Genomic DNA, 27,008 nt, shown 5'->3' on the forward strand with positions numbered 1-27,008 from the left:
TACTCTGCCCTGCTGAGGCCCCATCTGCAGAGCTGTGTCCAGTGCTGGGCTCCCCAGTTCAAGAAAGATGAGGAGCTACTGGAGAGAGTCCAGTGGAGGGCTGCGAGGATGGTGAGGGGACTGGAGCATCTCTGCTACGAGGAGAGGCTGAGGGAGCTGGGCTTGTTCAGCCTGGAGAGGAGAAGGCTGCGAGGGGACCTTCGAAATGCCTCTAAATATCTGCAGGGTGGGGGTCAGGAGGACAGGGCCAGACTCTTTTCAGTGGTGCCCAGCGACAGGACAAGGGGCAACGGGCACAAACTGAAGCAGAGGAGGCTCCATCTGAACATGAGGAAGAACTTCTTCCCTCTGAGGGTGCCGGAGCCCTGGCCCAGGCTGCCCAGGGAGGCTGTGGAGTCTCCTTCTCTGGAGATATTCCAGCCCCGCCTGGCCGCGGTGCTGTGCAGCCTGCTGTGGGTGACCCTGCTTGGGCAGGGGGTTGGGCTGGGTGACCCACAGAGGGCCCTGCCAACCCCAAACATTCTGTGATTCTGTGAAGATGCTGGCTTTGCCCTCCCTGGTTGGCAGCGTGGCCCTGCTTTTGATGCTGGTGTCACCGTGTCCTCCTCGTGCTCCTCGGCTGGCAGGGACCCGGCACAGCCCGGGCTGGGAGCACCCGTGCCGCTGCCAGCACTGTGTCTGTGGGGCCTGGCGCAGGCAGCGAGCTCAGGTTAACGCAGCAGCGTTCGGTGGGACGGTGCCACTCTCCTGCCCTGTCCTGCCGCTTCCCTGGGCTCTGGGCACGGCGCAGGCAGGGGCAGCACCAAACCCCGGGCTGTTCCCCCGGCACTGAAAAATCTTCGCTCCCTTCCTTGGCCGCTGTCGACTCGGGTTTCCAGCCGGCACCGCTCAGCGTGCCGCTCGCTGTTCCCCGCCCCGGACGCGTGCGGTGCTGCCGGGGGCTCTTTCCCACCCGGGCTGGGCTGGGGTTGTTTCCCAGACCCCGGAGGTCACCCCACTGAGGTCACATCCCCAGGAGGTCCGCGGGTGCGCGGGCACCCACTGCCGAGGGACCTCTGCGTCCGCATGGGCACAGCACTGGGGCTGCCACGCCGCGGCGCGGGCGCCTTCGTGTGCAGACCTGCGCGTGAATCAGGCGGAGGAGGCGGCGAGCACCCGAGCGGGGAGCTTCAAGCCCGGTTTTGCCCGGTTTCGTCCCGGCTGCGTGCTGCGCGTCCGCGCCGTGCCACCCGCTGCACGCGGAGCTGCCGTTCCCGGGCGGTGCGGCGCGGCTGCGCGTTGTGCGTCGCCCGCCGCGCTGCGCGTGCTCGGGGACTGGGTGTGAGCGGCTCTGGGGGGTCCTGGGTGCTGGCGCAGGAGCAGGTGAGTGTGCGGGGTCCCCCCGGGTGGTCCCTGGGGATGGGGGGGGACCGAGCGGGGTGCTGCGGGGCCTCACTGCGGGTGGGAGGTGGGGGGTGCGCTGGCTCCTGCCCCCAGCCCAGCCTGCCCGGGGCCGCGGGGCTGCCCCCGTCCCACGCAGGACAGGATCCCGGGCTGAGGGCACGACGAGTGGCAGCTCGTCCCCGCTTTGCGCCCTGCCGCGTCTCCTGGGCGTGGGGAGCACCCTGCGTGCTCTCTGCCACCCTCCTTCTGCCATGCTCTGGGTGTCCCCAGGGGCATCCGTGAGGCCACCGCACCCAGCGCCGAGGGCTCAGCCAGGGCCGAGTGTCTCATCTCGCCGTGGTGCACCTCACGCTGCGGGGCCGCGCAGGGCACCGGGGGGGGTAAAGGGACCATGCTGGGTGGCCTCGGCCGTGCCTCAGTTTCCCTCGGTCCACGCTGCTGGCTGTGAGCGGGCCGGGGCAGGGGAGAGCTGCTCTCGGCGGGGTTTGCAGGGTGCGGAGGAGGAGGAGGAGGAGGAGGAGGAGCACCTCTGCCTGGCTCTGGTACTCGAGGTGAGGTGTGGGGGCACAAACCTCAGCTCAGCCGTGCACCCCAAGATGGTGCTTGTGGGACGGGCTGCCCCCCCGGTGAGGTCCCCAGGGACAAACTGGGACAAGCTGGCTCCGTCCTGGAGCTGCGTAAACACCCGCAGCGGCAGCCGGATCTGACCTTGGCAGGGTGCGCGTGGGGTGCCCAGGCTGGACGCATCCTGCACCTCTGGCAGAGCACGGGACCTGCTGGGCCCGATCCTGCCAGGCCAGCAGAGCGGGGAGGGGGTGAGCCGGGCCGGCTGCTGAGTCAGCACCTTCTCGCTGCAGTGGCTGCCAGAGCGCTGGCGTTGTGTGCCGCAGGGCCGTGAGCATGCGGGCATCGCTCCGGAGCCGAGCCCTGTGGCTGTGCACGTCTGGTGGGGCTTTCAGGGCCCTGGGGAAGTCCTCGTGCGACCCGGGGACCGCTGTGATTTGGAGGTGTCCCTTCCGGGGTCTCGTTATCCGTTGGGGGTGGAAAGGGAGGTGGCGATACGTCTCACCGCCGCGGTGGCTGCGGCTGCACCCCCTCCAGCTGGGTGCTGCCCTGGCTCCATTCGCGGGCGCGAAACGGAGCCGTGGCAGCAGCCTGTGGCATCGGGACTGGGAGGGACCGCGCGGCGCGGGGCTCGGCGCGTGTGTCCGGCTCGGGGTAAGCCCCGGCCGCCGTCCCACGGTGCTGCCGGCAGCCAGGCGCTGCAGAGCTTGTGGTCCCCTCCGGCGGGGCTGGGGGCTGCCGGCAGCATCCCCCTGGGACGGATGCTCTGGTCCTGGCACCCGCCGCGCTCCGGCTGGCCTGGCTCCAGCTTCCTCGCAGCTACTTGAGCTCGACGCAGCCTGCAGGCGGGAGCAGATGTTTGGCTCAGCTCCCCTGGAGCCTCCCTCCTCCCCTGCTCCGAGCAGGATTGGTGCTGGCGCTCAGCTCCCTTCTCTGAACGCCCCTCGCTCGGCGTTGGCCGGTCCAGCCTGACCCCTCGCCGCCGTCCCGGCGAGCCCGTGAAGTCATTTCTCGGCGGGGATGTCCCGCGGGGCGCGGCCGCGGCCTCGCACGTGGCCCGGCGTGTGTGCGGGGCCCCAGCCCGGCCGGCCGCGGGGCAGCGGGGGAGCGGCCGGGGAAGTGGGGTTGGATAAACATCTGCTGCGCCGCGCTGCGTGCCGGGGCTCGGCGGGGTGCCTCCCTCCAGCTGGGGACGGCGGACGGTCCCCGAAAGGGGCCCCGAGACCCCGCTGGGCACCGCCGCCATCGAAGCGCCCTGCCCTGCACCGTGTTCCAGCCGGTTTTGGGGTTCTGGGGTTCGGCTCGAGGCGCCCAGCGCTGACCCCCGGCCCCCCGGCGCTGCTTGGGTCGGGGGGCTGTGGCAGCGGCCGCGCAGGGCGTATTTTGGGAAGGGGGTCCCGGGGCTGCGGGGCTCGGGGGGTGCAGGGCACCTGGGAGTCGGCGCACACCCAGGGTTTGGGAAGCTGCTGGGCTCTGTGGCTCGTCGGTGGGGCTGGGCGCGGACACGGCGCGGAGCTGAGCCCGGGGCTGGACCCCGCACGCCCACGCGCCCTGGGGAGAGCCGCTCGGGGGGCTCTGCCCCCCCAGACCCAGCTGCCCGCCCGCTTGCCACCCATGGAGCTCAAGACCTGGCTTTGCCGCTTGCCCCGCGCCGCTCTGCAGCCTGCGAAGGAGCCCGGCCGCTGCGGGCGGAGGTGTCCGAGGCCACCGGCTCGTCCAGACAACGGGAAAAATAGGAATTTCGCAACGGGCTGAGTCACATCGCTCCCCACCCCGGTGCGGCCATGGGACTCGCCGACCGCCGCACGCGGCCGCTGCAGCCCGCCGTGCCGCCGTGCCCGCGAGCGAGGCCTCGTGTGTCACCGTCCCCAAAGCAGCCGGAGATCCCCGCACCCGGACCCGCTTCCGCCGGGGTTTCCGCTGCTCAGGGAGGGGGGGGTCAGAGGGGTGACCCCGCGTTGTCCCCCCGCTGGCACGGCGGCCGGGCGGGCGGTCGGGGTCGGCGGCTGAGCTCATTGCTGCGGGCGGGCGGGCGCTGGCTGACACCCGCACGGCGTCGGCCTCGCTGCCTCGGGGAAATCGGACCCTGCTATTACTGCGGTCGGCAGCGCAGAGCTGGGGCGGAGGCGCAGCCTGGCCACGGGTCCCCCCCCACTGCGGGTTCCTGTGGGGGGACATCCCGCACCCCTCGGGGACCTGGGGGGCCGGGGACCGGAGGCAGTGCTGCCCGGAGGACAAGGGACTAGGCTGACTGCTGGGATGTGATGCTGATCCTCTTCTGCTGGGTGAGCTCGGGTGGGTCAGACCCCCCTTCCCTGCCTCAGTTTCCCCATCTGCGAGGTCTCTGCAGCCCCCTGTTCCTCTGAGCGTGGCTTCGGTGGAGGGCGTCAGATCCCGGCACCCAAAACGCCGGTGGGAAGCACCTGGGGTCAGGGTGGCCTGGCCTGCGGCAGGGCTGGTGCTCTCTGGGGGGCACCTGGGGTTTGGGGGGGTCTGGGGAGAAATTAGAGGAATCTGGGGGTTCAGAGTGGGTCTGCGGGGTTCTCAAGGAGTACTGGGGGGCCTGGGGCTGTTAAAGGGGCGGGGGGCTGTGCAGGGGGCTGTGGAGATGCGAAGGGAGTCTGGGAGGGGGTTGTGGTGAGGTGGATGTGAGGGGGGAGCGGAGCCCGCGAGGAGTCCCTGCCCGCCCCCCCCCCCCGTGACTGATGAAGCTAATTGGTTCTTCTGCCCCATTAAGTGGAGGAGAAGGGGAGGGAGGGCAGAGCCGCGGCTGCGCCTGTGCTGTCCTCGCTGCTCGTGCCAGAGCAGCACGAGGCTGTGACGGGGGACACCGGCGGCAGGTCCAGAGCCCCCTCGGTGCCAGTGACCCACGGGTGTGGGGCAAGGAGACCCCCGGGTGCAGCCCCAGTTCCCTCCACTGCAGCGACCGCGGCAGAGCAGGAGGAAGGGGCCAGGGCAGCCCCAGAGGGGCTGGCTTCCGTCCGGGGTGGGCTTCAGGCAGGCGGTGGGGGTCCGGCAGCACCAGCCTGGCAGGGGCACGAGCGCTGGGAGCCCAGCGGGTGCCAGCGGGTCCGTCTGGCGTGGGGCGGGTGACTGCGCCGGTGCGGGACGGGTGAAGCAGGGAGGCTTCCAACCCTCCACGGGCTGGGGGTGCTCCTCTGAGCAGGGCTCTGGGCCGGGGGGGCTGCTGTGGCCGACAGCGACTCTGCCGTCGTCTGGCACCACACCCCTGGCTCCGTGTCGGGGGGCCGCTGTGCCGGGCGGGCTCCCCCCACCACGCTGGGCGCCCCGAGTGCAGATTTGGGCCCAGCGGAAGCCAGAGCTGCTCCTCCGAGCGCTGCCCGAGCCGGCCGTGGTGGGGCCGAGGCCGCCGGCCGGGAGAAGGGGAGGGAGGGGACGGCATCCGGCGTCGCGGGGCCGGAGGGACCGCGGGGACGCGGCTGGACAGGCTGTGCCGCCGCACCCACCGGTGCACGCTGACACGGGGCCATCGCCCCATGCTGATGTGGGGCCATCGCTGCGTGCTGACATGGGGCCATTGCCCTGTGCCAGCATGGGACCATCACTCCATGTCGATGTGGGACCATCACCCCATGCTGATGTGGGACCATCACCCCATGTCGATGTGGGACCATCACCCCATGCTGATGTGGGGCCATCGCTGCGTGCTGACATGGGCCATTGCCCTGTGCCAGCATGGACCATCACTCCATGTCGATGTGGGGCCATCACCCCATGCTGACGTGGGGCCATCTCCCCATGTCGATGTGGGACCATCACCCCATGCTGATGTGGGGCCATCGCCCCATGTTGATGTGGGACCATCACCCCATGCTGACGTGACGTGGGGCCATTGCCCTATACCAAAGTGGGGCCATCGCCCCATGCCAACACGAGGCCATCTCCCCATGTCGATGTGGGACCATCACCCCATGCTGATATGGGGCCATCGCCCCGTGTCGACGTGGGGCCATCCACCCTGTGTTGGTGTGGGGCCATCGCCCCACGGCGGGGCTGGCTGCCGGCGTCACCCAGGGCTGAGAGCCACTGCGGGGACAGTGGGCGCGGGCAGGGTCTGATCAGTGGGGACAGGGACCGGCTGGGCCCCGCAACCCTGCACCCCTGGCCCTCGCTGCCGTGCCGTGCCGTGCCATGCCGTGCCGCAGCACCTCGCCTCGCCGGGGCCAGCTCCGCCATGGAGCGCGGCGAGGAGGGAGCCAAGAGGCGTTGCCGTTGCCGCCGAGGAAGGCGTGAGGAAGGAATTCCTTACTTCCCAGCCCGCAGGGACCGGGTCTGTTTCGCCAGGGCCTCGGTTAACCCCCTCTGCCCGCCGCGGCCGAGCCCGCAAAGGTGACCCCGATGTCACCGTCCCGGCGAGGCCCCCGGCCTGGGCGCAGCTCTGGCTCTGGTACGAGAGAGAAAAAAGAGACAGAAACAGGATTTTTGGTGGGTGCAGAGCGGTGAAGGCGTTGGGTGCCCAGGCAGCAGCTGGGGCCGCTGGGCTGGGTGGGGGCAGAGGCCCCCGCGGGACCCACAGTGGAGGTGCTGCCTTGGGGAGTGGGGCTGGGGGGGGCTGGGGGGCACTGGGGCGCTGTGGGATGGCCTGTGGGGCTGGTGCCACATTGCGGGCTGGACTGGGGGGCACTGGTTCTGCCTGTGGGGGCTCTGGGGGCGACTGGGGGGCCCCGGGCTGGGACTGGGGGGATGCTGAGCTGAGGCTGGATGGCACTGGGGACAGGGGTGGGGGGTCACGGGCTGGACTGGGGGGCACTGGGGCTGGATGCGGGGGCACGGCCGCGGGGCTCTGGGCTGCGGGTGGGTGGGGAGGGGAGCGCTGGGCTGGGAGCCGGGCCCCCGCGCCCATCATGGGGGGGGCCGGGGGGGCCGGTCGTTGCGGGGCCGCTGCCGCTTTAAGGCGCGGGGCAGCGCGGGGCGGTCCCGCCGCCCCTCCCCTCCCTCCCGCGCCCGGCGGGGCCGCGCTGCCGCGGGCAGCACCATGCTGCGGGCGGGGGGACCGCGCCGCGCCCCGCGCCTGGCCCGCAGGTACCGCGCCGCGGGGGGGGGGCGGCCGCAGCCCGGCCCCGCAGACAAAGCCCCGCGCCCCGGGGCCGCACCGCGGGCCGCGCTTTGTCTCGGCCGCGATGGGGGGGGGGACGACGACAGCGCGGCCCCGCAGCATCGCGACAAACCACCCCCCTCCCCCGCGCGTTCCGGGACCCCCGGCGGGGCGGGGCGGGACGGGGGGGGTTCGGAGCGGAGCATCCCCCCGCAGCCCCTCCCGCCGCGGCCGTGGGTCGGCTCCGTCCCCTGCTCCCCCCCCCTCGGGTCGGGGCCGGTGGGAGGGTCCCGCACGCCGGGCCGGTACCGGGGCCGCAGCCCCCGCCCCGCAGCCCGGCAGCATCCCTCCCCGGGGGGGCGGGTGCGGTGCGGTGCGGTGCCGGCTGAAGGAGGGGGGGGGGGGTCGCTCGCTGTCGGTAAGATGGAGGGGCCGCAGCACAAAGCGGGAGCTGGGCTTTGCCCCCGGCGTGAGGCTGCGGCACGGCCGGGGTCTGCGGGGGAAACACGGGTGGGCTCGGCCCCCAGGGCTTGGGGTGCGGGGCTTGGCGTGCGGGGCTTGGCTCTGCCCTGGAGCCATCGCTGCCGCGGGCACCCTCGGCCGGGGCTTTCCCTGCTGCGTGGGGTACAGCGTACGTGGGGGTCTGGGACCCCTCGGTGTGCCGGGCGCGCGCTGCCCAGAGCCGGAGGGACCCCGCGTCTGCCCCCCCGCGCCTCACCCCGCGTCTGCCCCCCGCTCCTCGCCCCACGGCTGCCGCCTGCGACCCCTGCGCTGCCCTTCCTTGGCGTGGGGCTGCGGCGGAGGATCTGGGGTCACCTCCTGCCCTGCCCCAGTCCCGCACCCTGTGCCCGCTTCGCTGGGGCTGTTGGGTGCCTGGGGCCGGGGCAGGGGGGGCTTCCACCGCGGGGCTGGGGGAGCACCCGGGGTCTGCCCTGCCGGGCTGGAGAGGACCAGCGTCACGTTTGGCCGCAGCCGTGTGCCAGCGGGACGCAGCTCCCGGAAGCCGCGAGGGCGATGCCGAAGCCGGAGAGGAGCTCCGCTGCGTGCGCTGGGGTGGGGGCTGCTGTCCCAGCGAGTTGTCCCCAGAGCAGGGGCCGGTGGTGGGAGATGCTTGGAGCCGGGTGGCCCAGCAGCGCGTCCCGGCCGTGTGGTTGTGATTAAATCCCCCCCCGGGAGCAGTGCCCGTGGGGCTCGGTGCCAGAAGCTGCCGCGGGGTGAAGGGCACCATCCTGGCTCTGGCCGTTTGCCGATGCCTGGGGAGAGCGGGGCACGTGGGGCTGGTTGGACGGCGCTGGAGCTGCCGGCGGTGCTCCGTCCGGGGCTCTGGGCATCCCGCAGGGGATGGTGGCGGCTGTGGCTTGTGTGCTGGCACCCCAGTTGGCAGAGGTGCCCTCTCCAACACCAGGCCCACCCTGTCCCATCCCCAGCTCAGCCAGGGTCGCAGTGCTGCTTGGGTGGTGCTAAGCGGCTTCGCCAGCTGCTGGGGCTCCGGCGCTCGCTGGGCTCCTCCTGCACCTCCGTGGCCCTGGTGCTGGGGACCGGGCATCTCCGGCAGGGACCGGGCATGGCTGTGGCCCCCAGCTCTGCTCCCCTCTCCTGCACCGCTGTTTGTCCCCGGAGCTCCTTGGAGGCTGCGGGGCCTCCGTGACCTACTCAGCTGCTGACCTGGAAGGGGCTGCGCTCATCCTGCTGGAAGACGCTCGGTGCCCGTCTGTGCCGGATGGCCGCAGGCACGGCCCCGCGCTGCGGAGCCCATGGGGTGCGCAGGCAGCTGCTGCCCCGGCGCAGCGCTGGCTGACGGCCCTGGAGACGGGCTCGAGCACGGCGCGCTGAGCCCCTGGCACGGAGCAGCCGCCCTGGCACGGTGCTGGTGCCCGGACCTGCTGCCTGCGCCCAGCACAGGTGCTGCGGAGGGAGGAGCAGGGGGTGGCGGCTGCCCGAGGAAGGGTGGGTGCTGCGGGGTGGCTGGTTTGTTTGCTCCAGCCGGTCCCTGCCCTTTCCGGCAATCCTCCGGACCCTCGTGCTGGGGCGGGTCACAGGGGGCTCGGTGCCCACCTCGGTGCTGCCAGCCCTGCTGGCGTGGGTGCTGGCCTCCTCATGCTGCGCAGGTACCCCCCGTCCCCAAAAGCCCCTTAACGGGGAGACGTGGGGTCACCGGGGCGCTGGGCTGCAGCCGGCCGTGGCCACCGAGTGCCAGGTCCCTGCCGCGACCCCGCAGCGGGCGCTACCGGGAGCAGCTGAGGTTTGCGCCCCGGCAGCCCCCAGCGCGGGGCAGTCCCGGGGGTGGCAGGACCTGCGGGCAGAGCTGGGGCTGGGCAGGGGGGTCTGACGCCGGCTCTGCCGTTGCAGCTGGGATGAGAGCAGCTCCATCAGCAGCGGCCTCAGCGATGCCTCTGACAACCTCAGCTCGGAGGAGTTCAACGCCAGCTCCTCGCTCAACTCCCTGCCCTCCACCCCCACCGCCTCGCGCAGGAACTCGGCCATAGCGGTAGGTGCCCGTGGTGCCCGGACCTGTCCTGGCGCCGGTCCCCGCTCGGTGCCACAGCCCCTGCGGGAGGGAGGGGATGGTGGGTGCTGGTATGGGAAAGCTGAGGGGTGGCACAAGGTGTCTGGCGCATCCCTCTCCCGGCTGGCTGGTGCTCCGTGGGGGTCAGTTTGGGGTGGGTGCCAGGAGCACCCCTGACTCTGCTCTGCCCGCAGCTGCGCACGGACTCGGAGAAGCGCTCGCTGGCAGAGAGCGGGCTGAGCTGGTACGGTGAGGGCGAGGACAAGGCGCCCAAGAAGCTGGACTACGACAGCAGCAGCCTGAAGATGGAGCACGGCTCGTCCAAGTGGCGGCGGGACCCCTCGGAGGGCGGCGAGGACGGGCCCAAGGGCGGCGAGCTGAAGAAGCCTGTCAGCCTGGGCACTCCGGCCTCCCTCAAGAAGGGCAAGACCCCTCCAGTGGCCGTGACCTCCCCCATCACCCACACGGCCCAGAGCACCCTCAAAGTGGCAGGTGAGACCCGATTTGGGCAGGGTCCAGCTCCTCTGACGGGGAGGGGGTTGGATGGCATCTGGGTGGGCTTTCCCCAAGCACGTCGGCCGTGGGATGCCCTACGACTGCGCTCAGACCCGGCAGTGGGACGGGGACTGGAGGGGGTGGCAGGGCTGCGCATCCCTGCGGGCAGGTTGTGGGTCTGGCCCCACGCTAAGCCCTGCTTGCCCAGGGCCATGCCTGCCCTGTGGCCTCACGGCCGCGTGCCGGGCTGGGGGCTGGCTGGGTGCGCTGGGGGCCTGCCATGGCTCTGCCCCAAGACCTAGGGCAGTGGCACGTCCCTTCGTCTCCATCACATCCCTGCGTCTCTGACACGGGTGTCCAGTCTGGGCTAGTTTGCACCCAAGTGTCCCCAAAGCCTCCCAGAACACTAACCCGTCCTTCCCTGCCCACCAGGCAAGCCCGAGACCAAAGCCACCGACAAGAGCAAGCTGTCTGTGAAGAGCACAGGCCTGCAGCGCTCCTCCTCTGACGCCGGCCGTGACCGCATCGCCGATGCCAAGAAGCCGCCCTCCGGCCTCACGCGCCCCTCAGCCGCCAGCTCCTTCGGCTATAAGAAACCGGCTCCCGCCACCGGCACGGCCACCGTCATGCAGGCGGGGGGCTCAGCCACGCTCGGCAAGGTCCAGAAGAGCTCCAGCATCCCTGTCAAGCCGGTCAGCGGGAGGAAAACAAGCCTGGACGTCTCCAACGCAGCTGAGCCCGGCTTCCTGGCCCCAGGGGCTCGTTCCAACATCCAGTACCGCAGCCTGCCCCGGCCGGCCAAGTCCAGCTCCATGAGTGTGACCGGTGGCCGTGGCGCGAACCGCCCGGTCAGCAGCAGCATTGACCCCAGCCTGCTGAGCACCAAGCAGGGCAGCATCTCGGTGTCGCGGCTCAAGGAGCCGTCCAAGATCGGTGCCGGCCGCGGCACGCCGGCCCCCGTGAACCAGACAGATCGTGAGAAGGAGAAGGCCAAGGCCAAGGCGGTGGCGCTTGACTCTGAGTGTGGGACGCTGAAGAGCGTCAGCTCGCCTGAGAGCACCCCAAAAGCCCAGGCCAACCTCCCGCCGGTGGCCAAGGTTGCCGAGCTTCCCCCCACGCCTCTCAGGTACGATCCTTCTGCCTCCCAGGCCAGCAGGTGCCCATCACGGCGGTGCCCAGCACCCAGCCGTGCCCAGCACCCAAGTCTCACCTGCTTCCCCACCCATTTTCCCCCCTCCAGAGCGGCTGCCAAGACCTACGTGAAGCCTCCCTCGCTGGCCAACTTGGACAAGGTCAACTCCAACAGCCTGGACTTGCCCTCCTCCAGCGAGCTGCACCCCCCACACACTGCCAAGCTCCAGGACCTGCACCCGGCGGGTGGGCACCTCGCGCCCTGCTTCAGCCCCAGTCCTGCCCCCATCCTCAACATCAACTCAGCCAGCTTCTCCCAGGGCCTGGAGCTCATGGGTGGCTACAGCGTTCCCAAGGAGGGCAGGATGTACCCCAAGCTCTCAGGCCTGCACCGCAGCATGGAGTCCCTGCAGATGCCCATGAGTCTGCCCAGTGCCTTTTCAGGGGGCAGCACCACCACCCCCACCCCTGCTGCTGCACCCCCGGCCAGCACGGAGGAGGAGGAAGAGGCAGGGGAGCTGGGCTGGAGCGGGAGCCCCCGGCTCGCACACCTGGACAGGTATGGCCGGAGGGAGGGCCTGGGGCTTCTCTGTGGGCTCAGGCCCCTCCCTGCCATGATCTTTGCCTGCTTTGGAGGCTCCTTCCTGCTACATTTCTGGGGAAACCTCCCTGTCCCCACAGCTCGACCCCCATGGCACCTTCCCTTGGCTGTGCAGGGGTCTGACTGATCTTTCCTTCCCTTCCAGTGCCAACCGTGACAGGAACACGCTGCCCAAGAAAGGGTTGAGGTAAAGGAGCCAGAATCACTTTGGGATGGTGCTGGGGAGGGAGGGTGGGCACGTGGAGCGTTCTGCGGGGGGCTGGCAGTGCCCTCCGTGCTGGGGAGGCTGGGCTGCGGCGCAGCAGGCAGGAGCCGGGTTGATGCCAGTCCACCTCACCGTGCCAGTCTCTGCTCCGCTCCCCAGGTACCAGCTCCACTCCCAGGAGGAGGCCAAGGAGCGACGCCATTCGCACGCCGTCAGCAGCGGGCTCCCCGAGTCAGACGAGCAGCAGGAGCTGCCCTCGCCCCCAGCCCTCCCCATGGCGCTGGTCGGGAAGGGTCCGCTCACCAGCATCGGTCAGTGCCCTCCGCCACCAGCCGCGTCGCCCTGTGCTCCCCGTGTGACTTGGCTGCTGCTGCCCTGGGTGCTGCTTTTCTCCTCAACACCCCCAGCAGCCCTGACACCCAGTGCCTCGTGCCTTTGGCCCACTGAGGTGCTGGGTTGTGCCCAAGGGTCGGGGGTGTCCGTCACCTCCACTTCAGGGCATCTCACCCACCCTTGGGGCTCTGCCCGCGACTCCCTGCTCCTCCAGGGGTGTCCAGCAGGGCCAGGAGCGAGCCCTGCACTGCTCTTGCCAGGACCTACATGTTCCTGGAGAGTTTGGGGGTTCACAGAATCCCAGCATGGCAGGGGTTGACAGGGCCCTCTGTGGGTCACCCAGCCCAACCTCCTGCCCAAGCAGGGTCACCCAGAGCAGGGGGCACAGCACCGCGGCCAGGCGGGGCTGGAATATCTCCAGAGAAGGAGACTCCACAGCCTCCCTGGGCAGCCTGGGCCAGGGCTCCGTCACCCTCAGAGGGAAGAAGTTCTTCCTCATCTTCAGCTGGAGCTTCCTCTGCTTCAGTTTGTGCCCATTGCCCCTTGTCCTGTCGCTGGGCACCACTGGAAAGAGTCTGGCCCTGTCCTCCTGACCCCCACCCTGCAGATATTTAGAGGCATTTCTAAGGTCCCCTCTCAGCCTTCTCTTCTCCAGGCTGAACAAGCCCAGCTCCCTCAGCCTCTCCTCGTAGCAGAGATGCTCCAGTCCCCTCACCATCCTTGTAGCCCTGTGCTGGACTCTCTCCAGTAGCTCCTCATCTTTCTTGAACTGGGGAGCCCAGCAGTGGACACAGCACTGCAGATGGGGCCTCACTGGGGCAGAGCAGAGGGGAAGGAGAACCTCCCTTGATCCAGGCAGATGCGTTGGGGCTGTTGGTGGGGGCAGCGGGGGGGTAAGGTGCTCTTCTCTTGCACCCAGGGGTGATGGTCTCTGACATGGTGGTGCCTGCTCTGTCCTGGGTGATGGATTTGTTTCTCAGCCCTGGGGTTACCTTGGTGCTGGTGTCCAGGTCTTCCCAGCATAAAGCTTCATTTTAGCTTTCTCCCAGCGCCCCCCTGCTTTGGGACCACGATCCCTGCTTCCAGTCTGCATCCCAGCTCTAGTGGATTGCTCCCAGCCCTGCTTCCCCATCCTGATCCCAGGTCCCCAGTCTGACCCTGCCTCTCCCTCCGCTTCTCCTTGCAGTGAGCCCCACTGCCGCCGCAACCCCGCGGATCACCCGCTCCAACAGCATTCCCACCCACGACTCCACCTTCGAGCTCTACAGCGCGTCCCCGATGGGCAGCACCCTCTCCCTGGCCGACAAGCCCAAGGGCATGATCCGCTCGGGCTCCTTCCGGGACCCTGTGGACGACGGTGAGGGTGTGCTGCGCTCCTGCCCAGGCGAAGGCGGCTGCGCGGGGGGCCTGCACGCACGCTTGTCCCGCTGCTGCGGTGCCATCGGGTGCTTTGGTGCGTCCCGTCCTCGGCGTCGGAGCCGGGGACGGCAGCTCCAAAGGGCCTGGTGGACCCCTCTGCGCTGGCATCTGCTCTGGGCTGCAGCCTGCCCCGTCCCCTGTGAGTGCCCGGTGTCCCTGGGCTGGCCCCAGGGTGCTGTGGCACCCGGGGAGGGGGGACCCAAGCAGCCGGGGAGGGTGGCAGAGCCCCCAGGCTCGGCCGGAGAGGTGGGTGCGGGCGGAGGGTGCTCCTCACGCCCTGCCACGCACCGTGCACCCTGGGAGGTCACCAGCCACGCGCCGAGAACCGAGCAGTGCCAAGCAGCCGCCGTCCCACCCTCTGCCTCCCTGCCCCCCCCAGAGTCCCCCTGCACTGGGAGCTCTGTCCCCTGCACCCTGCTGCGCCCTGCGCCTGCAGCCCCTGGGGATGCCGCCGGCGCGGGGCACCCTGACACGCTGCCGTTTGTTCTGTTGCAGTTCACGGATCGGTGCTGTCCCTGGCCTCGAGCGCGTCCTCCACCTACTCCTCCGTAAGAGCCGCCTGCGTGCTGCACCGCTTTGTGCATGGCTGGGGGGGCCCGGGTGGGAACGGGGGGGCTCTGTGCATGCCTCTGCCTCGCGCCGAGCCTGTCCATGCCTCGCTGCCCTCCTGACTGCCTGCCTCTGTCTGTCTGTCTCTCTGCTCTCGCGCCGCCAGGCCGAGGAGAAGATGCAGTCTGAGGTGAGCCTGCACCCTCTGCTCGCTGCCCGCCCCTGCCGCCGCGGCGAGGGCGAGCGCCTGGCCCCTCACTCCCTCTCCGCTCTCCCCACAGCAAATCCGCAAGCTGCGCCGTGAGCTGGAGTCCTCGCAGGAGAAGGTGGCCACCCTGACGTCCCAGCTGTCTGCTAACGTGAGTCCCGCTGCAGGACGCGCTGCTCTGTGTCCCGGCCGCGCGTGGGGCTGCTGCTGGCCTGTGCCCACGAGAGCCCTGATTCTCCCCTCTCCAGCCTCTTGCATCCCACGCCCAGCCGTGGGTGCTCACCCAGCTGTGGGTGCTCACCCAGCTGTGGGTGCTCAGTCGTTTCTCCACCTCTCCCAGGCCAACCTGGTGGCAGCTTTTGAGCAGAGCCTGGTGAGCATGACGTCCCGCCTGCGGCACTTGGCTGAGACCGCCGAGGAGAAGGTGGGTGTTGGGTGCCGGGTGGGAGCTGGTGGTGTGGCACATGGGGCTAGGGGAAAGCAGGGCTCGGGGGTGAGTCTGCTGTGGCCCTGCCCGCCCAGGGGGTGCTCTCAGGGCGAGCCCTGTGCCGTCGGAACGCGCCCCACGGCTCCCGGCTCTGCTCCCCCAGGACACGGAGCTGCTGGACCTGCGAGAGACCATTGACTTCCTGAAGAAGAAGAACTCGGAGGCCCAAGCTGTGATCCAGGGTGCCCTGAACGGCACCGATGTCACCCCCAAAGGTAAAGCACGGCTCGGCAGCCCCTCGCCCTGGGGGCTTGCAGCCCTTCCTGAGCCCCCTGCACAAGCCCCGGTGGGCTGCTGCTGCCTGGGGCTGGCACAGGACACAGGGAACACAGAATCCCAGAGTCCCAGCATGTTCGGGGCTGGCAGGGACCTCTGGGGGTCACCCAGCCCAACCCCCTGCCCAAGCAGGGTCACCCAGAGCAGGCTGCACAGCACCGTGTCCAGGCGGGGCTGGAATATCTCCAGAGAAGGAGACTCCACAGCCTCCCTGGGCAGCCTGGGCCAGGGCTCCATCACCCTCAGAGGGAAGAAGTTCTTCCTCATCTTCAGCTGGATCTTCCTCTGCTCCAGTTTGTGCCCATTGCCCCTTGTCCTGTCGCTGGGCACCACTGGAAAGAGTCTGGCCCCATCCTCCTGACACCCACCCTGCAGATATTTAGAGGCATTTCTAAGGTCCCCTCTCAGCCTTCTCTTCTCCAGGCTGAACAAGCCCAGCTCCCTCAGCCTCTCCTCGTAGGAGAGATGCTCCAGTCCCCTCCTCATCCTCGTAGCCCTCCGCTGGACTCTCTCCAGTAGCTCCTCATCTTGCTTGAACTGGGGAGCCCAGCACTGGACACAGCACTGCAGATGGGGCCTCACTGGGGCAGAGCAGAGGGGAAGGAGAACCTCCCTGACCTGCTGGCCACACTCCTCCTAATGCATCCCAGGCGTGATGTGTTCACACGGGAGGTAGGGTGCCCCGGGCAGCAGCTCTTCCCCGCCTGGGACCCCTGAGCATCTGAATCCAGGACCGAAGAGCTGCGTGGGGGTGACAGGATGGCCGTGTCCCTGGTGCTCCTCCTCGCTGGGCCCTTTGCCGGCAGCTGAGTTTTGGCTGCTGATCTTGGCTTTGTGACCGCGACCGCTGTTCCTAGCCCCGAAACCCCAGTGAGAGCGCAAGGCGCTGGCGGGGAGGTGACTTGGGACAGGAGAGGAACGATGTGTGCTCTGGGCATCTCCCTGGGGTTTAGGGTCACTGTCCCGAGTGGCAGCATCCGTGTGGTGTCTGAGCCCCATGTCATCCTACGAGGCGGCTCTGAGAGCTGAGAAGGTGTTTGGGTGGGGGGTGCAGGGCGGGTAGAGTGCAGGTGGCTCTGGCACTGGGGCAGACGCAGCTTGCTGATATCTCCTTTCCTGGTCTCTCCTGCTGCTTAGAGCTGCGCATCAAGCGGCAGAACTCCTCTGACAGCATCTCCAGCCTCAACAGCATCACCAGCCACTCCAGCATCGGCAGCAGCAAGGACGCCGACGCCAAGAAGAAGAAGAAGAAGAGCTGGGTGGGTTGGACAAGGCACTGGCAGGAGGAGCGGGGCTGGGGGAGCCGCTGGCAGGGTCTGGCCAGGGTCAGTCCCCTGAGCCAGCAGCTCTCGGTCTACCTTGGCGTGGTGGTGTTGGTCCCCTCTGTCCCCTGGGAACAGCACTGGTGAGGAGCCTGTAGCCACCATGGATTTGTGTCCTGACGTGTCGGATGGGACTTCTCCAGCCCCTCTGAGAGTTTTCCAGCCCTGGTCCTGCACGCTTGCTCCCTTGGTTTTTCCCCGCATCTCCCTTCTGCCCACACAGACTCTGGCAGTGCAGGGGGCCGGACTCCTCTGCCAGGCAGCCCCTTCCCTGTGCCAGGCAGCTCTGAGCGGGACACGCGATTAAGTCTTGATTTGTTTTGTTTCTCTCCCCCTATGCTGACCTCAACCCTTTTTTTCCAGGTGTACGAGGTAAGTCCTACGCCGTCCCCTCCACCCCATGCTGTGCCCGGCCAGGGCCCTCGCTCATGTCATGGGACGATGCTCATAACGCTACCCATCCCATCCATCCCACCGGCACTAACCCCCAGCACGGGCCATCCCAGGGCACCCAACTGAGCTGCACGCACCTTGACTGCTTCCTTTGATGTTAAGGCCAAATAACGCACCCACGCAGAGGGGCTGAGCAGCCCCGAGGCAGCAGGAAGGGCTCCGATGGGGACCTGTCCCATGGGTGGGGACAGTCTCCTTGCCCGGGGAGGGCAGGCACTGTCCTGACGCCCTGTAGCCAGATCTTTTGGGACGGGGACCTCGCTGCGGCGCTGCCTGCGGCACCGGAGTGTGGTGCTGCCCATCTTCTGCATTGCCATGGGACGTGGCCCCAAGTGTCTCTGTCCCCGCTGCGACCCACGCAGGTCCCAGTGCTCCCCTGCTCTGCTGCCATCGGCGCAGCCTGACACCCACCTGGTTTTTTTTATGCTGAAACGCGATGGGTTTGCGTCTGGGGACACGCCAGACCAGCCTGCCTGGTGCCTGTGGGACTTGGGCCAGATCCTGTCCCTTCTCCATCCCCTCTTCCTCCGCCTCCCCTCAGACCTGGCCCCCCAGGGCACGCGGTGTGAGCTGCGGGGACCCGTACTGCTGCTCTCGCACAGGCTGGGACCCAGGCCCGGTTTGGCCCCTGTGCAGTGTCCGCCCACCCTCCCTGGCCTCGGCACGCCGCTCACCCGCCCGCTGCTCGCTGTGTGCTGTGTGCATGCTGCATGCCCGGCCGGGACCCCCGGTGACGTCTTGCGGGGGGCTGGCTGACCCTCGGTGCTTCCAGGAGGACCCCACAGGGCTGGGGAGGGGTGCGTGGGGCTGAAATTGTCCCCTTGCACCAGGACCCCGGCTCCAATGGCTGGGTGGGGATGTCCCCCAAAATCCCACGTGCTGGTACGCCTGCAGTGGGGTGACTGTGAGGATGGAGTCGGCCCTTCCTGATGGACCAGGGTGCTGGTGCTGTGCCTGAGCACCCCGATGTGGGTGCTGGGGGGGAGCAGGACTCAGGGGACCCTGACCGGGACGCGGGTCCCACTGTGTGGGGCTGTCCAGGCTGTGCAACGCTCTTGCCCCAAAGAGCCGTGCGCCAGCTGTGTCGGCAGAGCGGGGTCAGGCCCGGGCACAGCCCTGCCTCGGTGATGGTGTGGTGTTACTGGTCCCAGCTCAGACTGGCAAGGAGGCCCTGGGGCAGGACCGGGCCAGGTCCCTGCTTACAAGGCTGCACTGTCGAGCTGTCGCTAATGAGAGCGTTTCTGTCTCCTGTAGCTACGCAGCTCCTTCAACAAGGCCTTCAGCATCAAGAAGGGACCCAAATCAGCCTCGTCCTACTCGGATATTGAGGAGATTGCCACGCCGGACTCGTCGGCCCCCTCCTCCCCGAAGCTGCAGCATGGCTCCACAGAGACCGCCTCGCCCTCCATCAAATCCTCCACCTCCTCCTCCGTGGGCATCGACACGGCTGAGTACGTGGGGCCAGGGCGGGCGGCACGGGGTGGGGGGGCCGGTCGCGAGGACTGCGGGCTCCTGTCCTGCGCACGTGCAAGACTCGGTCTCTCCCTTGGCCCAGGCTCTTCCAGGCCCACAGCGAGGGCGAGCCGGAGAAGAAGGAGGTGTCGGAGCTCCGGTCAGAGCTGTGGGAGAAGGAGATGAAGCTGACGGACATCCGCCTGGAGGCCCTCAACTCGGCCCACCAGCTGGAGCAGCTGCGGGAGACCATGCACAACATGCAGGTGAGGACCGCTGCCAGGAGCCTGGCTGGCTCGGAGCACGGTTCCCGCGCCCCGGGAGCCATGCTGCAGCCCCGGGATGCTGCCGGCGTCCAGCTCCTCACCCTGTGCCGCAACTGGTTCTCCCCCAGCTGGAGGTGGATCTCCTGAAGGCCGAGAACGACCGGCTCAAAGTGGCCCCAGGGCCCTCGGCAGTGCCAGGCTCTGTCCCTGGCCACGTCACGAGCACGTCGGCCTCCTCGTCACCGCGGCGCTCGCTAGGTCTCGCCCTTGGCCATGCCTTCAGCCCCAGCCTGGGGGACGCAGGTAGGGGGATGGAGCTGCTGGCACGGGGAAGGTCTGGGGCAGAGCTGCACGTGGTGGGTGATGTACGGCCCAGACCCCTGGGAAGGGGCAGCTGGTGGGAACATGCTGCTGCTCGCCTGGAGGCAGCCGTGCGCGGGGATCCGTCGTGCGGCCAGTGCCACGCTCTGCCACGGCAGGGTTTGGCTCGGGCTGGGGACGGGCAGGCCCGGTGGCTCAGCTCTGCCTGCGGACACAGCCTCACTGCTCCGTCCCTAGATGTGTCCCCCATGGATGCCGTCAGCGCTGGCGCCCAGAAGGACGAGCTGATGCTGCGGATCGTGGTGCGCATGCCACCCCAGCACATCATCAAGGGGGTAGGTGTGGACAGTGTGGGGAGCCTGACCTGTCGCAGTTCTGTGGCCCTGGACGAGGGGCAGAGGATGCCTGGATACGGGGCTCCAACCTGCACACATCTGCCTTGGCTCCTAGGACCTCAAGCAGCAGGAGTTTTTTCTGGGCTGGACCAAGGTGAGCGGGAAGGTGGACTGGAAGATGCTGGATGAGGCTGTCTGCCAGGTCTTTAAGGTAGGAACACTAGGACTCTGCTTTGGAGAGCCACCATTTTACGCTGCTCCACCATGCCTGATGATCCTTGACCCAGGTCCTTACCGGGGTCTCCAGGAGCTGCTGAGCACCACTGCTCCCTGCCAGCCCTCAGTGTCACTGACAGCTCCGTCCTTGTCCTCGTAGGATTACATCACCAAGATGGATCCTGCTTCCACGCTGGGGCTCAGCACTGAGTCCGTCTACGGCTACAGCATCAGCCACATCAAGCGAATCCTGGACACGGAGCCGCCAGAGCTGCCGCTGTGCCGCCGGGGCCTGACCAGCATCGTCGTGACGCTCAAAGGTCAGTGCGGCGGAGCGGCTCCGTCGCTGTCCCGTCTTCCCTCTGCCTCGCGGTGCCGTGGGGTATGAGCAGGGCCCTCAGCCCTCCCCTGCCTGCAGGCTTGAAGGAGAAGTGTGTGGACAGCCTGGTGTTCGAGACGCTCATCCCCAAGCCCATGATGCAGCATTACATCAGCCTCCTGCTGAAGCACCGGCGGCTCATCCTCTCGGGACCCAGCGGCACCGGCAAGACCTACCTGACCAACCGCCTGGCCGAGTACCTGGTGGAGCGCTCGGGCCGGGACGTCACCGAGGGCATCGTCAGCACCTTCAACATGCACCAGCAGTCCTGCAAGGTGAGGGCGGGCAGCAGCCACCAGCCTCCTTGTTGGCTCGGGTGCTGCGGTCCCTGTTGGCAGCCATGCCGCGGCCCCCCGTGTGACACTCGTTGCAGGACCTGCAGCTGTACCTCTCCAACCTGGCCAACCAGATCGACCGGGAGACGGGCACGGCGGACGTGCCGCTGGTGATCCTCCTGGACGACCTCAGCGAGGCGGGCTCCATCAGCGAGCTCGTCAACGGCGCGCTCACCTGCAAGTACCACAAATGGTGAGAGCCCCACGGCCCCCTCCTCCGGCGCAGTCTCCCGGGCACACGCGTGCTCCCCGCTGCTCTCGGCGAGGTCCCTGGGCTCGTGGAGATGGGGCTGCGCAGCTGCATGTGTCTGTTGTGCTTGGATCAGCTCTGCCACGGGCTGGGGTGGTGCAGGGTGCTTTGTCTCATGGGTGCTGTCTCTCTCTGTCACTCACTCAGCCCCTACGTCATTGGGACCACCAACCAGCCTGTGAAGATGACCCCAAACCATGGCCTCCATCTCAGCTTCAGGTGGGATTTGTGCGTCCCTGGGGACCATCCCTGTGGGGTTGCGGGGGTACAGGCCATCACCCCTGCCCCTGGGCAATCCTGGGGACACGTCCTGTTCTTGGAGACCCTGATAAGGACCGAGCTCCAAGTCCCACAAGGAATGCCCCAACCTTGGGCACATGCAGTGTGGGGGATGCTAGGAGGTCCCCTGAGGGTCCTGGGGAGCAGGGTAGCTTGTGTGGAGACCCAGCCCTGAACACCCGTGTCTTTCCCCCAGGATGCTGACCTTCTCCAACAACGTGGAGCCGGCCAACGGCTTCCTGGTGCGCTACCTGCGGCGGAAGCTGCTGGAGTCGGACACGGACATCAACGCCAACAAGGAGGAGCTGCTGCGTGTGCTGGACTGGGTGCCCAAGCTCTGGTACCACTTGCACACCTTCCTGGAGAAACACAGCACCTCCGACTTCCTCATCGGTACGGCCTTGCCACACACCTCCCTCCTCTACCTCACGCTGGTGGGAGCCCCCAAAGATTGGGGCAAAAACCCTCCCAAAGAGCTTGGGGAGCCGCTGCGCCACCCCGTGTCCCCCAGTCCCACACAACCGAGGGTGGGTGATGGGCACCAGTGTTGTCCTTCCCTGGGTGGCATTTGTTCCCGTGCCCCGTGGGAGGGCGTCACGGTGGTGTCAGCCGAGGTTGCCTGTCTGCCTGGCACCCTTCCTTGGGCGTGGAGGAGCCGTGTTTTCAGACAGGTTTCCTTTTGCCTCGCCGTGCTTTTTGGGGGTGGCTAGGTCGAACGTGGGTGTCCCATTCCTTGCCTGGGAACGTGCTTCCTGCCCGCGTGTGTCAGGCGGACGCTGCCCAGGCTCCGCTCCCAGGAGGTGGTCGAGCCCAGGGCACCCTGCTGTGCTGCCCCGGGGCCAGCGACTGGGGCAGGGGGACCCGCTCCCGTTTTCACTCTCTGCTTTCTGCCCCCCGTAGGTCCCTGCTTCTTCCTGTCCTGCCCCGTTGGAATCGATGATTTCCGGACCTGGTTCATCGACCTGTGGAACAACTCCATCATCCCTTACCTGCAGGAGGGGGCGAAAGATGGGCTCAAGGTACCCAGAGCTGCCTGGCGTGTGGGGACGCAAGCCGGTGGTGCTTGGGGACAGGCTGATGCAGCAGTCTGATGGGGCGGGGAGGGGGATTTTGGGCACAGGCGCCATCCCTGTCAGTCCCTGTCCCTGCTGTCCTGGGAGGCTCGAGGCGCCGTGTCACCAGCTCCGGCGCGTGCAGAAGAGGCAGCTGCCGCCTGCTCCCTCCCTGCAGGTCCACGGGCAGAAGGCAGCCTGGGAGGACCCCGTGGAGTGGGTGCGGGACACCCTGCCCTGGCCGTCAGCGCAGCAGGACCAGTCCAAGCTGTACCACCTGCCCCCCCCCACCGTCGGGCCCCACAGCACCGTTTCCCCTCCCGAGGAGCGCACCGTCAAAGACACGACGCCCAGCTCCCTGGACGCGGACCCTCTGGTACGGCCCTGCAGCACCGGGCGCCGGGGGGTGGGCCGGGCGGTCGTGGTGGCGGGGGGAGAGCCGGGTGGAGCTGCACTTCGCTTTCCCAGTTGCTTTTCGGTGTAAAAACCCCTGACCTGGGGGTGCAGAACCGTTTTGTGCTCCTGGGAGGAGCGGTGGGTGCGAATGGCGGCACCGGCGGGCGGGCTGCACGCCGAGGCGCGCAGTGACGTGCCGGCGGGCGGGCGCGGCGTGGCACTCCGCGAGGCGTCGTGTCTGCACACGCAGCCACGCGCGGGCACGCGCAGCCTGCGGCCCGCACACGCGTGTCCCGGCGTGTCACCTGGCGAGGCTGCCGGCAGGCTGCTGGGTGGCGGAGCGGATGCGCCGGGGCCTGTCCCCCCGCCCCGCCGCGGCGTGCTCAGCCTTGAGCATCCCGGCTGTGCCCGAGGCCGGACCCTGGTGACGGGGAGAGAGTCTGCAGCGCCTCTGCGCTCCGCTTGACCCTCTGAGGAGCTTCTGGGGGTGGCTGGTTTGGCCGGGAGGGCGTACGCGGACCTCCCGCCCGCTCGGGCTGGGTGCCACGCTCCTCTCCCTGCAGATGGCCATGCTGCTGAAGCTCCAGGAAGCCGCCAACTACATCGAATCTCCGGACCGCGAGACCATGGTGGATCCCGACCTGCAGTCGACTCTGTGAGGCCCGGACATGCCGGCCCAGGCGCCGCGGAGCCGCCGCCAGCCGCCGCTCCCGCCGGGCTGCTCTCCTTTTCCTTTGGTATCCCGGAGCGCGGGGCTGGCCAGCGAGCGGAGAGGACCGGGGCTCCGGCACGTCCCGGCGGAGCGTGGGGAAGCTCGGCTCATCCGTGGGAGAGCGCGAGGTGCCGTCTCCCCTCCCGACGCTGGGGGTAGGAGAATCCTGGTTTCTCTTCTTAGTTTTTTCTGTCTCTCTTGCAAACTCTCGGGCTCTGGGGCCAGGGTGACCGGCGCGGCCGAGCCCCCGCTCCCGGGAGCTGCAGGCAGGCCCCTGCGTGGGGCAGGGACCCCGCGGGAGCCACCTGGGCCGAAGCTGGGGGGCACGGGAGGAGCGTGTGGCCGCAGGACGAGAGCGCAGGCGTAGCCGAGGGCAGGCGACGAGAGCGCGGCGGCTGCGGGGAGCCGAGGAGGAGAGCGGCTCTCGCTGCTGCCTTTGCACGTCCCCGTTTCACCCGCGCGGCAGCCGCTGCGACCAGGACAGCCCAATAAACCCTGCCTTGGTTATTTTATTTTGTTTCCCCCCCCCCTCCCATTTTCCTTTGGCCAAGTCCAGACTTTGCTTTGGTCCCTTTTTTGCTCTGGTTCTTCGCTCTCCTGGCCTGGAGCCCGTGGCCCGGTGCTCACCGCTCCCCAGTACGCAGCTCCCTTCCCCTGTGGTTTCTTTTGCAGCTGTTGGTTCCACCACTCAGACCACCTCTGTCACGAAACTGGTGCTCACTGGACGATCTCCAGTCCCTGAACCCACCGCCCGGGGCCTCGCAGCTGGGCTGAGAGGGGACTTGGCAGCCGGTGGCAGCAGGACGCTCCCCGAGCAGCCCCTCGCCCGGCGGCTCCCCCCTCCCCAAAGCACAAGGCAGTGTCTGGCCCTGGGGACGGGGCTCCCCCAGGGCCTCCCCTCCCCACGGTACCGGCACTGCCCGAGGCCCAGGCCTGGGGGGGCCGCTGCTGCCCCATCCCCGGGCGGGCAGACGCCTGCTGGGGGGCACAGCGTGCCCCCCGGCCCCGCTGCTGCCGGGCGTGGGTTGGTGAGCCGTGCCTGGGGGCAGGCCCCGCGCCGCTGGCTCCCCAAGGCCCCTGGCCTGCCTGCGCCCTGGCAGGGTCTCGCCGTGCCCCGCGTCGGTCATCGCTGCGCAGCGTCACCAGCGAGGCTCGGGCACGGAGGGGATCAGCCCTGGTGCTGCCGCCATGCCTTAACCCCCGCCGTGTGGGGAGGGGGCACGTGGGGCTGGCAACTGCGCCAGGGCCCTGGGACGGTCCCCAAAGCCACCTTCGTTGGGCTGGGATGGTCCCCGAAGCCAGCTTGGCTGGGCTGGGACGATTCCTGAAGCCAACTGGGCTGGGCTGGGCTGGGCTGGAGGGGCTGGTGCTGGCGCTGGCACGGCCACGGTGGGGCTGCTGCCTCCATCCCCCTCGCTCGCCGGCCGCAGCGCCTGGCTGCGGGGAGCCCTGCGAGCCAGCACCTCTGTCCCAGCCCCCGGGGCGCTGAGCCCCGCTCCTGCCCTCTGCCATGGCCCAGCTCGGCTCCTGCACGCAGCCGCGGCCCTGGGGAGCCTTTTGGGGAGCGGTGACCCCGGACCCTCCTCGTCCCAGCACCACCATGCTGGGGACCAGGCGCCCTCATCCGCCCCATGCTGGCGCTGGTGTGGCCTTCAGGGACACCTCACCCCCCACCCAACACGGCCATCGCCTCCAAGGCCACCGGTGCTGCCGCCTCTGCCCTTGGTGCTCTCTTGGCCGCGCGTCTCGCCGGGGCCGGCCATGGTGCTCACTTCTCCGTCTGTCCGGCAGCCTCCCGGCTGCGTCCCCGCTGTCCCGGCGGCCGGCCAGCCCGGCCCCTCCGCGCAGGGAGCTCCCACCCCACGCTGGCTTGGACGCTAGGGCTTTCTGTTCTCCTTCTCTGGTGTTGCCGCCGTCGGCTGAGGACTCGCTGTAAATAGATCGGTCATCGAACGCCCTGCGGGAGCTGGTGGGGCCCGGCCCTGCGCCTCTGTCTTTTTTGGGTTGGTTTTTGGTTTTTTTTGGTACTCTGTGATGACTGTGCTGTGCTGACTTCTTTGCTGATTGTACGAGACACCGGCTCGGCAGCCGTTCGAGGCCGGCGGTGGGATCCGACTCTCCCCTCCAGCCCCCCTCGGGGCTCCGGCACCTTCGGGGGCTGCCCCGCGCCGGGGTGCTCGGAGGAGTCTGCGGGTGGAGGGGGCTCACGCACCCCTCTCCCTTCGCACGGCCCACGGGCGCCCTTGGCTGGGCCTCACCGCCTTCTCCAGCGCCCCATGGAGCCACCGAAACGTTGACCAAAGCGTCCCCGTCACCGGCTGGCCCGGGGCTGCGCTGCTGGCGTCCCCCAGCCCCCGTCCCGGGGTCTGCCCCAGCGCGGGGCTGCCCCGGCCCCACGGCGTCGGCGAGCGGCACGCCGAGGTGTGGGGCAGGAGGAATCCCAGGGGGGGACTGGCGATGGCTGGGATCGGGGGGCTTTCCCTGATGGGTTCCTCCTGGCTTACACCGAGCACCCCAAGTGTGGTGGCCCCAAGCATGGTGGCTTCCTGGGGGGCCCAGGGACCGAGCGTCCCCCCGGGCTGCCGGCGTCTGGGCTGAGCCCCTCCATCCCCAGGGGAGCTGAGCCGAGGATGGCAGTGACTCATCCACCCCCGCCCCGGGGTGCCTGTCACCCCACAGGAGCCCGTCACCTCCCCAAGGTACCCAAGAAGCCCGCGGGTGCCTGCGACCCCCAAAGGAACCTGTCACCCCCAAGGGTGCCCATCATCCCTGATGGTGCCTGCCACCCCCGAGGGTGCCCACCGCCCCAAAGGGTGTCTCTGACCCCCACAGGAGCCCGTCACCCCTGAAGGTGCCTGCTGCCCTGAAGGTGTCCATCACCCCAAGGGTGCCTGTTGCCCCCCAAGGGTGCCTGTTGACCCCCGAGGATGTCTGCGACCCCCACAGGAGCCCGTCACCTCCCAAGGGTGCCCGTCACCTCTGGAGGTGCCTGCTGCCCCGAGGGTGTCCATCACCCCAGGGGTGCCTGCTGTTGCCCCCAGAGGAGCCTGTCACCCCTCCAGGGGTTCCTGTTGCCCCCCAAGGATGTCTGTGACCCCCCGAGGAGCCCGTCACCCCCAAGGGTGCCTGCCCCCTCCAGAGGTGCCGGTTGCCCCCGAAGGTGCCCGTGGCCCCGGGGAGTGCCAGGAGCCCTCCTGGGGGCTGGAGCTGGGGAACGCCAGCGCCGTCCCCTCGAGCTGCTGCTGCCCGGTGGCCTGAACCTTACAATTTTAGCTTTTTTCTATTAAAAACAAACAACGTTTTTTTAATTAAATAAAAGACGAACTGGACAAATTCCTCTTTTAGATGATCTGTGTAATTGACTGGGTTTTGTGTTTCTTAACTGCATGGTATTCCTGCCGAGGGGTTTTATAGCACTTTTTAAATTTCTCTTGAAGATTTTGGTCCAGATTTCTACTGCTCTCGCCTGTCTGTCTTTGCTTTTTCCTTGCCTCCTCCAAGTTTGTAAACTCGCTCCGTTTTATACCTGCTGTTGAGACCCAAGCCCACGTTGTACATAGCTGCGGGAACAATCAGAGGCAACGACACCATCTGGACTCTTTCCGTGATCGGTGGTTTTTACTTCAAAGAAATTTTAAAAGAAGCGTCAAAGGAAGCCAGGAAAAGGCTTGAGGATATTCCGAAAGACAGAAACAAATCCAGCCCTGCACCAAGTCAGCTCCTGCTGCCCACGCTGCCCGCACCACCCGGCATGTCTCTTCTCGGTCGTCTGTCCCACACCTTTGGGTTCAATAAAGTGATCTCCTGTCCCGCCCGGCTGCTGCTCCTCTGTCCGGGTGACGCGCGGGGCCCTGCCGCTCGTCCTGCGCCTCCAGCCCTGCCCTCGGCGGTCGCCCGGAGCCCGGGGAGGGGGCTTTGTCCGGACCCTCCTGTCCGAGACCGGGGCTGCTTGGCAGGGTGCTGGGAGCGGTTTTGTCGGCCGGGGACGGCTCGTTGGAGGCCGCGCTCCTGCGCGGGCTGGAGGGTG

The 27,008-nt window shown here is 68.5% G+C and overlaps 1 protein-coding gene across 3 annotated transcripts in view; it reads left to right on the forward strand.

Moving 5' to 3' along the window:
• The window catches only part of NAV1 (neuron navigator 1), an 80,618-nt gene extending 53,827 nt beyond the window's left edge, over positions 1–26,791 (forward strand). The window contains exons 1-27 of one of the 3 annotated variants that reach the window (XM_075442786.1): positions 6,913–6,990; positions 9,353–9,491; positions 9,704–10,001; positions 10,437–11,130; positions 11,245–11,694; positions 11,882–11,923; positions 12,101–12,252; positions 13,461–13,631; positions 14,189–14,241; positions 14,409–14,432; positions 14,524–14,601; positions 14,791–14,874; positions 15,041–15,152; positions 16,351–16,472; positions 18,243–18,439; positions 18,544–18,706; positions 18,835–19,009; positions 19,265–19,362; positions 19,478–19,573; positions 19,739–19,898; positions 19,997–20,232; positions 20,331–20,485; positions 20,690–20,761; positions 21,018–21,214; positions 21,722–21,840; positions 22,052–22,249; positions 22,833–26,791. In XM_075442786.1, coding sequence (XP_075298901.1) covers positions 6,944–6,990; positions 9,353–9,491; positions 9,704–10,001; positions 10,437–11,130; positions 11,245–11,694; positions 11,882–11,923; positions 12,101–12,252; positions 13,461–13,631; positions 14,189–14,241; positions 14,409–14,432; positions 14,524–14,601; positions 14,791–14,874; positions 15,041–15,152; positions 16,351–16,472; positions 18,243–18,439; positions 18,544–18,706; positions 18,835–19,009; positions 19,265–19,362; positions 19,478–19,573; positions 19,739–19,898; positions 19,997–20,232; positions 20,331–20,485; positions 20,690–20,761; positions 21,018–21,214; positions 21,722–21,840; positions 22,052–22,249; positions 22,833–22,928 — 4,428 coding nt within the window. In that variant the 5' untranslated portion in view covers positions 6,913–6,943 and the 3' untranslated portion in view covers positions 22,929–26,791. Of the gene's footprint in view, positions 1–6,912; positions 6,991–9,352; positions 9,492–9,703; positions 10,002–10,436; positions 11,131–11,244; positions 11,695–11,881; positions 11,924–12,100; positions 12,253–13,460; positions 13,632–14,188; positions 14,242–14,408; positions 14,433–14,523; positions 14,602–14,790; positions 14,875–15,040; positions 15,153–16,350; positions 16,473–18,242; positions 18,440–18,543; positions 18,707–18,834; positions 19,010–19,264; positions 19,363–19,477; positions 19,574–19,738; positions 19,899–19,996; positions 20,233–20,330; positions 20,486–20,689; positions 20,762–21,017; positions 21,215–21,721; positions 21,841–22,051; positions 22,250–22,832 lie in introns of those variants that run through there. The other 2 variants (XM_075442784.1, XM_075442785.1) reach the window with 2 other exon arrangements.
• The last annotated feature ends 217 nt before the right edge of the window (positions 26,792–27,008 follow it).

The sequence above is a fragment of the Opisthocomus hoazin genome, chromosome 25, assembly GCF_030867145.1.
Source record: "Opisthocomus hoazin isolate bOpiHoa1 chromosome 25, bOpiHoa1.hap1, whole genome shotgun sequence".
Classification (NCBI taxonomy): Eukaryota; Metazoa; Chordata; class Aves; order Opisthocomiformes; family Opisthocomidae; genus Opisthocomus; species Opisthocomus hoazin.